The 14,498-nt window shown below is 33.2% G+C and overlaps 2 protein-coding genes across 2 annotated transcripts; one reads left to right on the forward strand and one right to left on the reverse strand.

Annotated features, from left to right (window-relative positions):
• Positions 1 to 1,328: 1,328 nt before the first annotated feature.
• On the reverse strand, positions 1,329 to 5,026 carry LOC120254541 (protein phosphatase 1 regulatory inhibitor subunit PPP1R7 homolog). The gene is made up of 6 exons (XM_039262641.1): positions 4,673 to 5,026; positions 3,417 to 3,647; positions 3,098 to 3,244; positions 2,860 to 3,002; positions 2,657 to 2,771; positions 1,329 to 1,516 (listed from the first exon to the last, which is right to left on the reverse strand). The coding sequence occupies exons 1-6, from the start codon at positions 4,955 to 4,957 to the stop codon at positions 1,436 to 1,438; spliced, it is 1,002 nt and encodes a 333-aa protein (XP_039118575.1). The 5' UTR covers positions 4,958 to 5,026; the 3' UTR covers positions 1,329 to 1,435.
• A 7,010-nt stretch (positions 5,027 to 12,036) lies between these two features.
• Positions 12,037 to 12,900, forward strand: LOC120254540 (GATA transcription factor 9-like). Its single transcript, XM_039262640.1, has 2 exons — positions 12,037 to 12,439; positions 12,571 to 12,900. Exons 1-2 carry the CDS (start codon positions 12,137 to 12,139, stop codon positions 12,898 to 12,900), a joined length of 633 nt encoding a protein of 210 aa, XP_039118574.1. The 5' UTR covers positions 12,037 to 12,136.
• The last annotated feature ends 1,598 nt before the right edge of the window (positions 12,901 to 14,498 follow it).

Genomic DNA, 14,498 nt, shown 5'->3' on the forward strand with positions numbered 1-14,498 from the left:
CATGATCATCCATGTCAACCCTAAATAGAGAAATCATGAGCTTTGGATCTATTAGAACCTAACAATAACAGCTTGTAAGAACAATGTCAACTATATATATATATATATATCATGCATTTGGAATAGTAAGGATCATTAATCTGTTTAGCTATAAGCCCAACCAAATTAAGCAAGAAATGATGATTATATTTGATTATAATAATCAAATACTCGCTCTTATCCGCTAGTCAAACAGTATATAAGATTAGCCTACATCAGAAAATAAGGCAATATAAACATATAAACAGGAATAAGCCAACTTTTTCCTCAAGCTCATTGATCCTTTAATACCCATTAAAACAAGCCACAAAGTTAGAGAATTCAATAAAAGGGCCACACTAATTGCAAGTATATATAAATGATCTTCATTGCAGGTCAATTCTTGCAGCTAACTCTAATAACACCAAAGGTCTAATCATATAATCACACACATATATATATATATATGAGCCACAACTCACAGTCCATGGGGCGGGCTTCTTAAAGCAAATTTGGACCAATTGCGTCAAGTGGCTAATTAAATCAACTGACATTGATCCTAACATCCGAGTCCTACGAAAAAAGGCCAGACCCTTGAGTTGGTGTGAGTCTTTTCATGTCCCTCGTTAGTTAGTCTTGGATCTTAAAACCTCATTGCTGCATTACAACAGTGACAGAAGTCATACAAACAATAAGTCTAAGGCAGGAATGTGCATATATATATACATACCTGACTGAACTTCAGAATTGAAATGCAATTAAATGGTTTGCTTTCCTGTAATATTGGATAAAACCAACTAATTTTAACCTACCATGAGATAAAACTGCACCAATAAAAACTAAGCTAATATATATACATATCTTTCTATATAACATGGTGTAACCTTCATTGAAATTTTGATATATTTATCCCTGTTCATGGCATCAAGGTTGACTTATAATGAATGTCTAATTACGCTTATAATGAATGTCTAATTACAGCAAAATTTAAATAGACAAGAACAGTACAGTCCTAAAATTACGTACTTCTGTCAAAGCCATCATCCATCAAGGAGAAGTACAGAGTAATGGAAATTTGAGAAAATGGAAAACAAAGAATTTTAAAAATGAGTTTTACTCCATTCAACCAGGCTCAGCAGTAGCATTTGAATTTACATCAGCATCAAAAGAATAAAATAAATATCATTTCTATTATTAGTTGTGCCAAATTTTTTTAGTGTGCAAAATGCAGAGCAGCAATGCTGAAGGGAATACGTCAACAGATTTTACAGCACGAGGATCAAAATTGGAGGTCTTAAGTTTACAAAAAAGAAGCATTAAAAACCTGTTGCCCCCAATCAATTATCATGAGCAACAACTGGGTGTATTTAAAGGCGTCCTTTATCATCAGGTGGCAAGAAATGAAGAACTCACTCCCTCAAATAAAAATATCTGAGTCGATTTGTTGGAGGTTTGGAAAGAACTGCTTCAATGTGCTCGAATAATCTTGAGAATTTCCCTGCAAAAGGGGGCCCATCAAAGAGGATTTTAGAATGAGTATAATGGATCATGTGATAACACCTCTCAAACAAAAAATCCATGCATGATTCTTAAGAAAATAAAAATGGCAATCTTGATTTCGTATACTGTGTGGGTGTGTGACTAATTAGACACGTCATCAGCCATTTCTTTTCAGTGTTCAAACTTCGAAGAAAACTAATAAAATTCTTATCTCTAGGGTTCTTTGACACTTCTTTGAGTCACTAGGGCCAAAGCTGTAACAGATTCAGGGAGGTTTATCAAGAATCATTTGAGGATAACCTAAGCAAAATTGCTAAGATATGGAAAATCTTGAACATGAGAGTTGTGGGGAGAAGTGCATATACTAAATAACCAACAGATTAGATGTGAACTTTGATTGTTAAGGACAGCTTACCTTTAAATACCCAAACACCATTACAGATCTCATTATCACAGATATGTAAAGTTGATCTTGATCTCAGCAGTCACAAGTATAACAAATATAAGCTCCCATCTTTATCAGAGGACTTATATCTGTGATTACACAGTTGCAGAAGAAAAATGCCACATTGAACTCACACAGCTCGTGAAAAGGAGTTGCAACAAAGGGCAAGAGTTTATTTCCTGAATTCAGTGAGAAAACCAGGAAAATCGGAGATGTGTAAACTAACTGGTCTCTAAATACCATGATGAATAAAAGTGGGCAAATGGACCAATCCACTAGCCATCAATTAATTTAATTTTTCACACATTTATATTCAACTGTCAATAATAAGTACTTCTACAACTTCAATGAACCAGTCTATAACACTAATCCATACTGATGGCCTTTTCCTATTCATCAAACTATCCTTTGGATTGAGGTATAGATCAACATTGGAAAGATCAGATCCAAAACTTAAACATGGTATAGATCAGATTATCGCCTCAAGGCATAACTAGGTATAAAGCACTAAAACTAACGTAGCTCATAGTAAAAGATCACCTGATATCTATTCGCAATATTTATCAATGCATTCAAAATTCTATCAAGAAATGCAATTAGTGCTATATGATTAACGAAACTTGAAATCAGTTAATCTTGACCAACAATAAAAAATCAATTAAAAAAATTGTGTGAAAAAAATAAAAATCTTACGCATGGGTTGCGCTCGAGATATATGGTTGTTAGCTTCTCCCTTGAGCCTGCTACGGCTAAATCAACACCTTCCAATGATGCTATCTGGTTATCATTAAGCCATAAGTCCTCCAACCTGCATATTATGATGATAATTCAGTAGTTAAGAAATGAAGAAACTAACCCAACCACCAAGAAATACAAATAAAGGAACAGAATTTTACATTGTCAAGTTTTCAATATCATTGATTGAAGTAAGTTTGTTCGCAGAAACATCCAGCACGCGAAGATTTATTAAGGTAGATAAACCTTCCATCTTTGTGATTCCATTGTGGCTCAGATAAAGTTCTTCTAGTGCAACACACTCCTGAAAGAAAAGCATAAAACAAATAAAAAATAAATTTTACCTTAATAGAAAGATGAGTTCCCAGGTTATGAGCAAGATCTCTCGGAATTCCCTACTTGAAATCCTGCCATGGATGTCAGCCGATTGCTCTGCAGGCTTATTTTTCTTATACACTTAAGACCACACAAATTCACACTCCTGATGCGATTTCGCCCCAGCCACAGCTCCTGTAAATTTGTCAAGGCTTCCAGGTTCTCCATTACCTATGATAAGGAACATATTTAATAAGTAAAAAGAAACTAAAAATAATAGGAAAAAAATAGTAGTAGATTTAATAAAGAACCCAAAATACAGAAAATTCCAAAGGTAACTAACTAGCTTTGAAAAAGTACTCTTCCAAAACTTTCTGGGAGGCAAATCTAGCAGAAATCATACCCTTAATCTGTTTGAACCTAATTCAAGAATTTGCAATGCATGCAAATGTTCAACCTCCTCCATTCTGGTCACTTCATTCTTGGAAACATAAAGCTCCTTAAGTGTATTTGAGACCTTGGACAAACCATTTAAGGAAGAAACCTCATTAAACGAGACATCAAATATCAGAAGGCCCTTGAAAATGCTGACATCAGGAATTTTTGTGAGTTTGTTGTCTCTAAGAACAAGTTCCTGCACAAGAAAACAAGCATTTACTTAAAAATGGAGAACAAGAAAAGAATATCATGAGTTTTCTTACTCTTTTGTTTTAAGAACAACTAGGTTTTATTAATAACAAATCTTAACCAGGCTAATATGTACAAATGGAGCCACTCCAAAAGTATACGGCAGCGCCAATCCTCAACCAAAAATGCTGGGATTCTTCCAGCAGACAAGCAAGCTGTCCATGACATCAAGCAACACAATACACACACATACACATTTGTTTATCGGACATATTCGATTGGCCAAATTAACTTGGTATCAGTTATTATGACTTCTACTTCTATTATTTTGATGAAATCATAAGTCGCACTTCAAAAAAAAATTCTAAAAAACATGGCCATAACCATGATGTGAGCTTTCAGAAGCACTGTCAGAATATTATGTTTATACAGCTAATTCTATTGAGCCTACCCTTATTCAGGACCTGCCTCACCCCCTCTATCCGCCGCACATCAAAGCATTGAGCATAAACAAACAAGAAAATGATGTGGCTATTTATTACAAGCATGTCTCCTTTATTCGCCAGTCTCACAACTTATTCTTACGAACACAAAAGCGCACTCATCTCTGTGTGCTCATCGTTATCATTTGACATTTCATCGCATTCCATATCTTTGATTCTTATTGTGAACATTTGGAGAAATAGTCCGGGAAGATAAAAACATATATTTCCTATTCGATATGATGGGCAAATAATCATCTCATATAACTCACGCCAAACCAAAGCTAAGACACCATAAACATTGACAAAACTTCAACTTTCTTTGTCACAAGATTAAGCAAGGATTAGATCCAACACGAAGCAAATTTCTAATAATAATCATCACATACCACACAAAACACATCAAAATCGCTGACAAAATCATTAAAAAAACACCACAAAACAATCACCTTTGCAGCTTTCAATTATTTCCCTTCATGCAATAGACCGACGAATCGAAACAACACATTATTAATAAAAAAAACTAGAAGATACGATTCAAGCGCCAAACCTGCAAGCCAGGGATTGAATCCCACTGAGAAATAGGATCAACACCCTCATCATCGAAGAGGTTCTGCCGCAAGGACAGCTTCCTCAACCGCGAGAGCCGGCCGATTCTGGGGTCGAGAACGGATAGCCGGTTGGCGGTGAGATCGAGTTCCACCAACTCCTCGGGGATCTCGACATCGCCGAGATCGTGAAGCTGAAAGCTAGTAAGATCAAGGCAGCAGCTGGAGAGATCGCCTTCGTCTTCGCCTTCGTCTTCGCCGCTTCCGTTGTGGAGGTCCTCCTCCATTGTTGAGAATCGAAGAAGCCCTAAAAAGCCAAGCTTTGGGATTCTCGAGAGGGCCTTGAGAAGAGATCGTTCTCTATGTGACAAACGAACCAAAGGCAAGGATTTAAAAACCGGACCGGTTGGTGAACCGGTTGGCCAACCGGTTCGCGGTTCAACCGGTCCAACCGGTTCGACCGGCCGGTCCAACATTTTTTATTTTTTTAAATTTTTGTTAAAATAAGAAATGTCAAAAAAATCATAAAATTATAAAAAAAATTCAAAAAAATCAACAAAAATGCCCATTCATATTAGTGAATAACTCTTGATTAATAACTCTTGACGTTATTAAAATTGTTCAACCGGATTTAATTTTTTCAAATAAATAAATATTTAAAAATTAAAATAATAATAATAAATAAGTAAAAATAACTTCAAAAATAAAGAAAAAATAATAAAAAAGATACAAAATTACATATTGCAAATTTAAATTACCTTTATAAGGTCACAAAGTCTTAACTTTATATAAAATTAAAATTTTTAAAATACAAATATACAAGGATACAACTATACAACAAATATTAAAAATAAAGAATTAAATAAAATATAAGTATACAAGTATACAACAACAATAATGATTAAAAAATAAAAACCAAACCATTGAAATGTTTGGTTTAATACTTTAATACTTTAATTTTAATGATTTAATTGTTGATTAGCGTAAAATTATAAGTTAATTATAATAAATTAATGATAATAAATCATAATATATTAATATCTTCAAGTATTTTTGTGACTTTTTTTGCCTTTTTTTGAAATTTGGACCGAGTTAATGAGTTTATTAACTTTATTTAAGTTTTTTTAATTATAAAATAAATAAACTAATTAAATAATTTAATTAATAAATTGGTCGGTCCGGTTCAACTGGTTCACTCGGTTCACCGGTTGAACCGGTTGAACCGCCCTGACCCGGTTCTTCTACTATTTTATGTGAGTAATCGGACCGGTTTATCGGTCGGTTCCCCGGTTCAACCGGTTCAACCGGCCGGTCCGGTCCGGTTTTTAAATCATTGACCAAAGGATCTTTTTTTATTTATTTATTATTTATTATTATTATTATTTTATTTTTATTAAAAAAAAGGATAATTTTCGATTATTACATTTGCCAGAGGTTTTTCTTTTTCTTTTTCTTTAAAATTTTTTTGTGCTTTTTTTTTGCAAATGTATCCCTGCCTTTTTTGCAAATATATCCCTGCCATGTAGAGATATGTCAATGGGGTCCCATACCCGTATTTTAAAAATTATCCATGCCCATCTCATAATAATAATTTTAACACAACCGTTAGAGTACCCACATCACCATACACATCCTCATTAACCTCAATTTAGTTAACCGATAATTAAGATTGGTGACAAACTCCCAAGTAGTATCTGAACAATACATGCACAGTTAGAAAAAGAAAAAATTGAAAGTGAAAACATTGAAAAGAGTTTGGGCTTTTTCCTCATAAATCCGAAACATCTCTTTGGCTATTAACGTAATATGTTTATTTTAATTAAATAAAAAAATAAATAAAACATATATATATATATATTATGTTGGTAAATAGGTATGGGTACTATAGTACTTATTATATCGATACCAATCCCATACCGATTAGGTGGGTATTAACCCTACCCATCATAGGTATTTTTGAAGGTACCCATTAAATTTGGATCCGATTATCATCTCTATTGTTGTGCTAGTTTTTCAGTGTATATGTCAAAGTGTTTAGTAATTATAAATTTTATAAGGGAATATATGCAATTATGAGAGTTTTTTTTTAATAAAAGGTGTATATATTTCAGGGGCAGGATGAGAATAAATAATATTTTTCTTGCATTATAATATTTTAAAAAATTTAGATCCAAAAGCATAGTTTTGACATGAAAATTTAAAGTTTTTTTTTTTTTTAACAATGTGGACAAACTTCCTCATTATTTTTATTACTTCATCTTAACCATGAGTGAAAGTTGAACTCTCAATCTTCTACATAAGAATTAAATATCCTACTGCTCATTTATTGCAACGGTGAAAAAAAGTATGCATCATTGGAAATATAATTGTCAAAAATTTATTTTTAAAAATATTAAAACACTTTATATAGTTTATTAGTAATTTATATTTAAAACTTGGCATACAATTTGTTTTTACATGTTCAGTATACATAATATTTGTATGGAAATATAACCATACTAGAAACCTGAATTTCCAAAATACTTTTTGTGTTAATCATACATTTAAAAAGAAATTGGTTACTTTTCAAATATTAGAGCCCTACCCATAAAAATGGGGGATAAATATGAAAAGAATATCTTTTATTTTTGTTATATACTCAGGAAATATACGCATAAGATGAAAATAGGTCAAAACATGCATTTAAGTAATTTTAAAACAATGAATAAAAATTCCATTGGAACTGCTTCAAGTTTTAATACAAAAGAGACACAAAAATATTTGACAACAGTATAACATGAAAATCTACCACATAAACACTAGACAAACATTGCCAATGTACAACATCCCAATAAATGGCAATAAATTCCAATAAAATGGCAAAAATAAATAAATAAATAAACACTTAACCCAAAGAATGATATAATTCATACAATAACCACCCACACAATATTAATTGAATCGATCTAATATTCAACCATACTTATTAGACATGAGTTGATTTACATGGTATTACATTATAAATAGTAGTTCAGCTCGATAGTTAAAAATTAATATATATATATATATATACATGACATAGTTTACCCAACATAAAAGTATAGAAGATTCAATCTATTCTTGATTAAAACATACCATGACAATTCAAAACATTCCAAATAACTAGCCCTGTTAGATGGTCTCTCTTGAGGCATGACTTAATACACATGGGTATGTTTGGATGCAAGGATTGATCCCCAAGGATTGGGGATCAACCCTTGTGGCATGTGCATGCCCATGTTTGGGCATGCACCAAAGGGCATGGGAAGGGAATGAGGGGGGAGTGCATGCCCCTCAAACCCTTCATGCTCATCCCCTCATTTTTGGGGGGGATTGAGCATGCCTTGATGAGGTAATGACTCTTTTACCCCTCATAATATTATATTTGTTTAAATTTTTAATGATTTACATTGTATTTATACATTGTATTTTTTTATATTTACATTGTATTAGACTGAAAAATTAAGAAATGACATGTTATACATTGTATTTATTTTTTTAAAATATTAGAATTATTTATATTTAGTGATTTAAAAAAATAATTAAATTTGGATATTTATTTATTTTAAATAAAAAAAATCAAATTATATTCATCAATTAAAATGTATAAATTTTAAAATTTATTTAGAAAATAAATAACTCATTTTAATTTTTTTTATAGAAATTGAAGCTATTTAATAATAATTGTTTTTTTTTACAAGATATATAATTTAATTAAAATATTAAAGGGTAAAAAAGTAATTTTACTAAAATTTTCTCTTATTCTCTATCCTATTCCTATCCCCATCCCCTCCAACCAAACATTACTTTTGTTCCCATCCCCAATCCCCTTTTCCTATTTATATTCCCATCCCCTTCCCCATCCCCTTCCCCTTCCCCATCTCCATATTCCCATTCCCTCTAACCAAACGGACCCATAAGTTAATCCTTGCAGTTGCATCTTCTTTAAAGTAGTGGGCCCTTACAATTATACTTATAATAATAATTTATAGCTCCAATGGGACATTTTGGCAAACAAAGGAATCTCTTGTATATTGACCATAAATTTCTCCTTATGATAGAGAGACTTTAATGATGTTACTATGTTTTTATGGGAAGCTTGGTGATGGCCTTTATAACTTTGTTTATACATATTACTTCTTCAATTATTTTATCTAGGATTAATTATAATATGTTAGGCTCTGGCTTCATTACTTATTCTTTCATTGGTGTAACAATCGACATTCAGAATCTAGGGTCATTCTAATCATGTCCTTGATAATGTGGGGTAATTTTTTTTGACAGGGTACTATACTATGGTCTTTTCTCATTTTGGGATTTAAATTTCAATTTGAATCAAAATGTTTATTCAACTTCAATTTTGTTCTATCGGGTTGGTATTCAAGAGATTTTGACCCTTTTTTTTTATATAGATGCCGAAATTCTTTTGTCAGGACATACATGACACGCCGTTCGCTGAGCTAGCAATTCCATTTCATTTTTTGGTAGAGAATTTTCAACATCAATCATCAAAAATAGATCGAATTCCCTTAAGTGACCACCCAGTGAAATAAAATTAAAGTTGGATAACCACTTTGATTCAAATTAAAGTTTGAACCCAAAAATAAAAAAGAACCATAGTTTGGTGCTCTATCAAAAAAAAATTTATCCGATAATGTGAGATGGGCATCCTCCTTAGCATTATTTATTTTTAATTATTTGTCTCAAATGTTTTTTCCCCTTTGGATTCTAACTAACAGTTAAAGATTAAGTTTTTTCTTTATTATAAGTACTAAAGTAGGTATTCTTTAAATAAAACTTTTAACTGATATATTTAGTTGATTCTATATTTTATGCTCCATTATTAATGAGTTCAATTTTGTGATTGGTTTTTCTCATTATAATGGAGTTATTACGCATTTTTAATCACAAATGCAAATGATATCACTTGGAAAAAAGAAATAAAATAACATTATGCTATAGTTTGCATAATATTTTTTTTATTAATGTACATAAGTGTGTTCTATGTGTTATAACTAGGGTTGCATATGCATCATTTGGTTGAAACCTATTAAAATTAAACTTTTTGCATAAATATAATTTTAAAATATAGCACATAAATTTGGTTAATATTTTATATTTAAAATCAATATTTAGTTAGCGTGAATTTTGATACAACGGTAAGATGTGAGAGTCTCTCCTTACTCATGATGAATAATGTCAGTAGTGACTTGCTATTAGTGTTTTAATATATGAAATCTAAATTAACCAATTTTATTCTATATAATAAATCTAAAAATTAAATTAATAATGTGATAATATTATTGTTTTGGCCATGCTAGGGTAAAATTTCATCATATTAATTACGCACTTTTCATATTTAAAAATGTTATAAATATTGATTCATGATTGTATCAAAATGATATAATATTACTACTAATATTATTTATCATAATTGTACTCACTAAATCAAAATAAACAAATAAAGAAATAAACACTAGTACTTCAAACAAAATGAAGATTCCAATGACTTCAGCCCAGCCATCCCAGCCCAGCAAAGAAGCCCATTATCAGCCCAATAGTATAAAAAAAAAGAAAAATCTCATGATTCCTCCGCTCACGTGACAACCCCGCAGGAGGTCGCAAGGGGCACGTGCGGAAGAGGATAGGATTCATCCCGACCTGCCACGTGTCACTGGCCACCGCTCTTTGACACGCGCGAAGCCACCTGCACATGATCGCTGACACCCCATCACGTGATCCTCCGCCTTCCCACCACCTTAAAAATAATATATAAAAGTCCCATCACTTTAAAAAAATTAATAAAAAAAATTAGATTAGAAAAAAATAAAAAAATAAATAAATAAAGAAAAAAAACAAGAACGCCTCCAAGGCACGCAAAGTCACCACCACCACCTCGGCTTCTCTCTTTCTTTCTCTTTTATAACTTTAATCCAGAGCAAAAGCCATCCAATCATAGCCGTCCAATCGGTGGGCCCGTCCCATCATCAACGGTGTCTCCGAGAGAAGCACTGAAATCCACCCGTCACGTTCTTCAACGTGGATACGCCTCGGGATCCACAACGTCAGACTCTTGGCCTTGTGTCAGAACACTCCCTCCCCCACCCGATGATCGCCACGTGCCCTTCATCTTCATGTGATTGTAGAATCTGGCCGTCGGATATAAAATTGGTATTCTTACATACATACCCTCATTAAATCCTAAAACTATATACACTCGTATTCTTATTTCAGCTTGAAGTTTGTAGTTGTGAAAAGAGTTATGAACTTGGCTGTTGAGCTCAATCAAATTTAAATTGATGGTTCTAATAATCAATATATATCATATCAAAATAAAAATGGCTTTGGGATATATACGGTTAATAAAATCTTAGTAATTTATATCAGTTATTTTTATTAGTCAAAAATTATTATAAAAAGGTTTTTTTTTTTCTTAGTAAACACAAGTTCAATTTTAATTTCAAACTATACTAAATTTTATTTCGAGTTCAAGAAAAAAAAAATCTTAAGTTGTGAATGATATATATGGAGCAACAAATAACATGGGAGTGTACGCATAATTGTAAGACTTTTACAAGGGTGTATATGCTAAGAAAATCCAATGAAATATGTTTTTTCTTCACTCATACCCTTCAAAAGTTTTAAATTATCTAACATGTTCATTCTGAGCATATCATTAGAAGCTTTTTTTTTAGAGGTCTTAAAATGCAAAAATCCATGATAAGAGAACATGGTTAGATAGCTAAAGATCAAAAAAGGAGGTTAATTAAGGGATTAAATAAAGTTAGGGAGAGGAGGGGGGACGCGTTTCCCGAGAGAGGGGCAGATGAAGAGACGAATCCGGCCACGAGTCGGGCGGACAAACACTGCGAGATCGGTTCCTAAGGATGGAGGTTCCTCGCATTACTCATTTTAATATTCAATTAATTATTATTTAATTCCTCCTTAATCCTCCAATTAAATTAAATTAATTAATTAAATTAACCTCTTCTTGTTTAAGCGAACAACTAGTTACACTACTATAATATTAAAGGGGTAAAATAGTCATTTCCTTAACTTGCATTCGATGTGGTGTCATGTTCTTTAGCTGTCGGATTTTACTAATTTTACAAATATATTTTATTGAGATAGTAAAATTTACTTAATAATTTATATTGTTTATCTAAAACCCAAAATCACCCATACAAACTTTTTTTTTTCACTAATTTTTTAAATATATATATATATATATATATTTTTAAAAATAAAAACAATTGTCTAAAAAAACAAGAAATTATCCGTATGATTTTTATTATTTATTTATTTTACAGTTTACACCCTACATTTTGCTTTATTTACTGGCTTGGATTGGACTCCGAGAGCTCTCTCTTTCTCGGCTTTCACTTCGAAAACGCATTCAATAAACCCTAACTCCCGTCTTCCTCTCTGAAACCCTCGTCTCGTTTCCAATGGAACTGCCGGAATCCTTCATCGGCAGCTACCACCGGGGAGTCGTCGGCGGCCAGTTAGGGCCGGAGAAGCAAGGGGACCACTTCGTCGTCGAGGACCTTCTCGATTTCTCCAACGAGGATGAAGACGAAGAGGAGGCCTTCATCGGCACCGACGTTTACGAAACCATCGCCGGGAACTCAGCGGATTCATCGTCGGTGTCCGTAATCACCGCCGTGGATAGCTGTAACTCCTCCTTCTCCGGCCCTGACGCCAGTTTCCCCTCCGAATTCCGCTTCTCCGGCGACCTCTCCGAGCCGGCGGTATCTCTTTCGCTCTTTTTTCCAATTTCTTTGATTTCTAATTTCGGAAATTAAGAAATCATTGCATTTCTCAGTCGAATTATTCAACATTTTCGTGAATTTTTTTCTGGATTTATTTATTTATTTTTGAGTTTGATGAGCTCGCGGAGTTGGAATGGATAACGAATTTGGGGGAAGAGACGTTCTCCAGCGAGGACATCGAGAAGCTTCATCTCATCTCCGGCGTCAAGTCATCATCCTCCGGCACGGTGTCGGCGCCGAGCTCAGCCACGGGGACGCCGGCGCGTGGGAGAATGCGCAGCAAGCGATCGCGCGCGGCGAACGTCTCGTGGTCATCGCGCCTCCCGATTCTCTCAAGCTCATCCTCAGAATTGGAACCCATCGCTGTGGCGGCACCGCCGCCTCCGCTGCCGCAGCCGAAGCCGGTGAAGAAGAAGGATTTTTTTCGACGGCGACGGTGAAAAAGGAAGTGCTTGCACTGTGATTCGGAGGAGACGCCGCAATGGAGGGCCGGGCCGATGGGGCCAAAGACGCTGTGCAACGCGTGCGGTGTGAGGTATAAATCGGGAAGGTTGGTGCCGGAGTACCGGCCGGCGGCGAGTCCCACGTTCGTCGTCTCCGAGCACTCGAACTCTCACCGGAAAGTGCTCCAGCTTCGGCGCCAGAAGGAGCAGGGAGCAGCTCCGGCTAGGGCCGGAGGAGGTCGTCAATGCCGACGCCGATGAGTTCTTGATTCACGATCACATTGGCATCGATTTCCGGCAGCTTATCTGAAGGTGAAGTAGAGCCTGAGCTTTGCTTTTTTATTTTTATTTTTCCTTTTTTTTAAAAAAAAACTTTTTAAATTTCGTTTTTGAAGCGTTTGTTTTTTATGTTTAGCTGGCCTGCTCTAATTTTAGTTTTTTTTTTTTTTTGGGAGAAAAAGAGAAAATTAAAGAAGCTCTCTAATTTTGGTTTTTTTTTAAAAAAAAATTTTGTTATATAGGGAAAAATATACTGAATTTAGTGTTTGGATAAAAGAAAATTGTGATTTTTTTTATAAGAAAAAAAAGGGGTGTGATTGATATTGGCTTGAATTTAAGTCACTCAATTCTCAAGCAGTGTGGCACTCAAGCACAAAGAGTGAATGAGTGATAAGCATGGACCCTTTTTCATTTTGAGTTTTAATACTTGAAAGCCAACCTAACCAACTTGGGATGTTGTTATCATGGGTTCTCCCTTCTAGACTTACTCACATGTACTCTTTCCCATTTATAATATGTAATAATAATAATAATAATAATAATAATAATAATAATAATTGCTAGTATAATAAATAATAATAACATTGAAATTATTATGATTTTAAGAAACTAAATGTGTATTAAGAGTTATTTAAAAAAAATTACATGGTTTGCTTTTTGTGCCATCATAGTCGCATGTAACTGTAATTATTATGTATTAATTTTGGGGAAAAGTAAGTAAAAAAGAAAATAATACAGATAAATAAAAGAATAATTATTGATGCAATTCAGATGTATTGATAGACAAAAGGCCAAATAAATTTCATGCTACGTTTAATTATCAGTTTCAGTGACTCTGGAGGTCCTACAATATTCTGGCATATGGTGTGCATTTGAGAGCTACCACCTAATCACACACCATTTGTCATCACACAAACAATTATCAATTAATATATGCATGTGTTTTCCTCCTCTCAAAATAATAATAATATATCATTTTTTTAATATTCCAAATAAATCATGATATTATGCTTTTTTATATTTATTGGATCAATTATATATATAGTTTATACATTATTATTATTATTATATAAATCTTAGATTCTTACAAATGGTGATAAATAACATTTTCCCTATTATTTTATGTTCTATAAAAATTTTAAAATATATTTAATGGTATGTGCAAATTGTTGCCACGAGATTGACCCATATATATATAATAGATACCACTAATGAAATAAAGTACTTGGTATTTCATTATTGTACTCCTGTTTGTTGACAATCTTAATAAATAAATATAATACTCTCTACATTTTATATTAATTGTCATATTTGAG

Source organism: Dioscorea cayenensis, unplaced genomic scaffold (genome assembly GCF_009730915.1).
Source record: "Dioscorea cayenensis subsp. rotundata cultivar TDr96_F1 unplaced genomic scaffold, TDr96_F1_v2_PseudoChromosome.rev07_lg8_w22 25.fasta BLBR01000481.1, whole genome shotgun sequence".
Taxonomy (NCBI): domain Eukaryota; kingdom Viridiplantae; phylum Streptophyta; class Magnoliopsida; order Dioscoreales; family Dioscoreaceae; genus Dioscorea; species Dioscorea cayenensis.

Bases quoted from the DNA above. Each gene is read 5' to 3' on its own strand.
- LOC120254540 (XM_039262640.1), top strand. From the start codon at position 12,137: ATGGAACTGCCGGAATCCTTCATCGGCAGCTACCACCGGGGAGTCGTC. The intron at 12,440-12,570 runs GTATCTCTTTCG...TTTATTTTTGAG, and splicing joins GCGACCTCTCCGAGCCGGCG to TTTGATGAGCTCGCGGAGTT.
- LOC120254541 (XM_039262641.1), bottom strand. From the start codon at position 4,957: ATGGAGGAGGACCTCCACAACGGAAGCGGCGAAGACGAAGGCGAAGAC. The intron at 3,648-4,672 runs GTTTGGCGCTTG...TTTCTTGTGCAG, and splicing joins ATTCAATCCCTGGCTTGCAG to GAACTTGTTCTTAGAGACAA. The intron at 3,003-3,097 runs GTAGGGAATTCC...CTTTTCTTTCAG, and splicing joins CATCCATGGCAGGATTTCAA to GAGTGTGTTGCACTAGAAGA.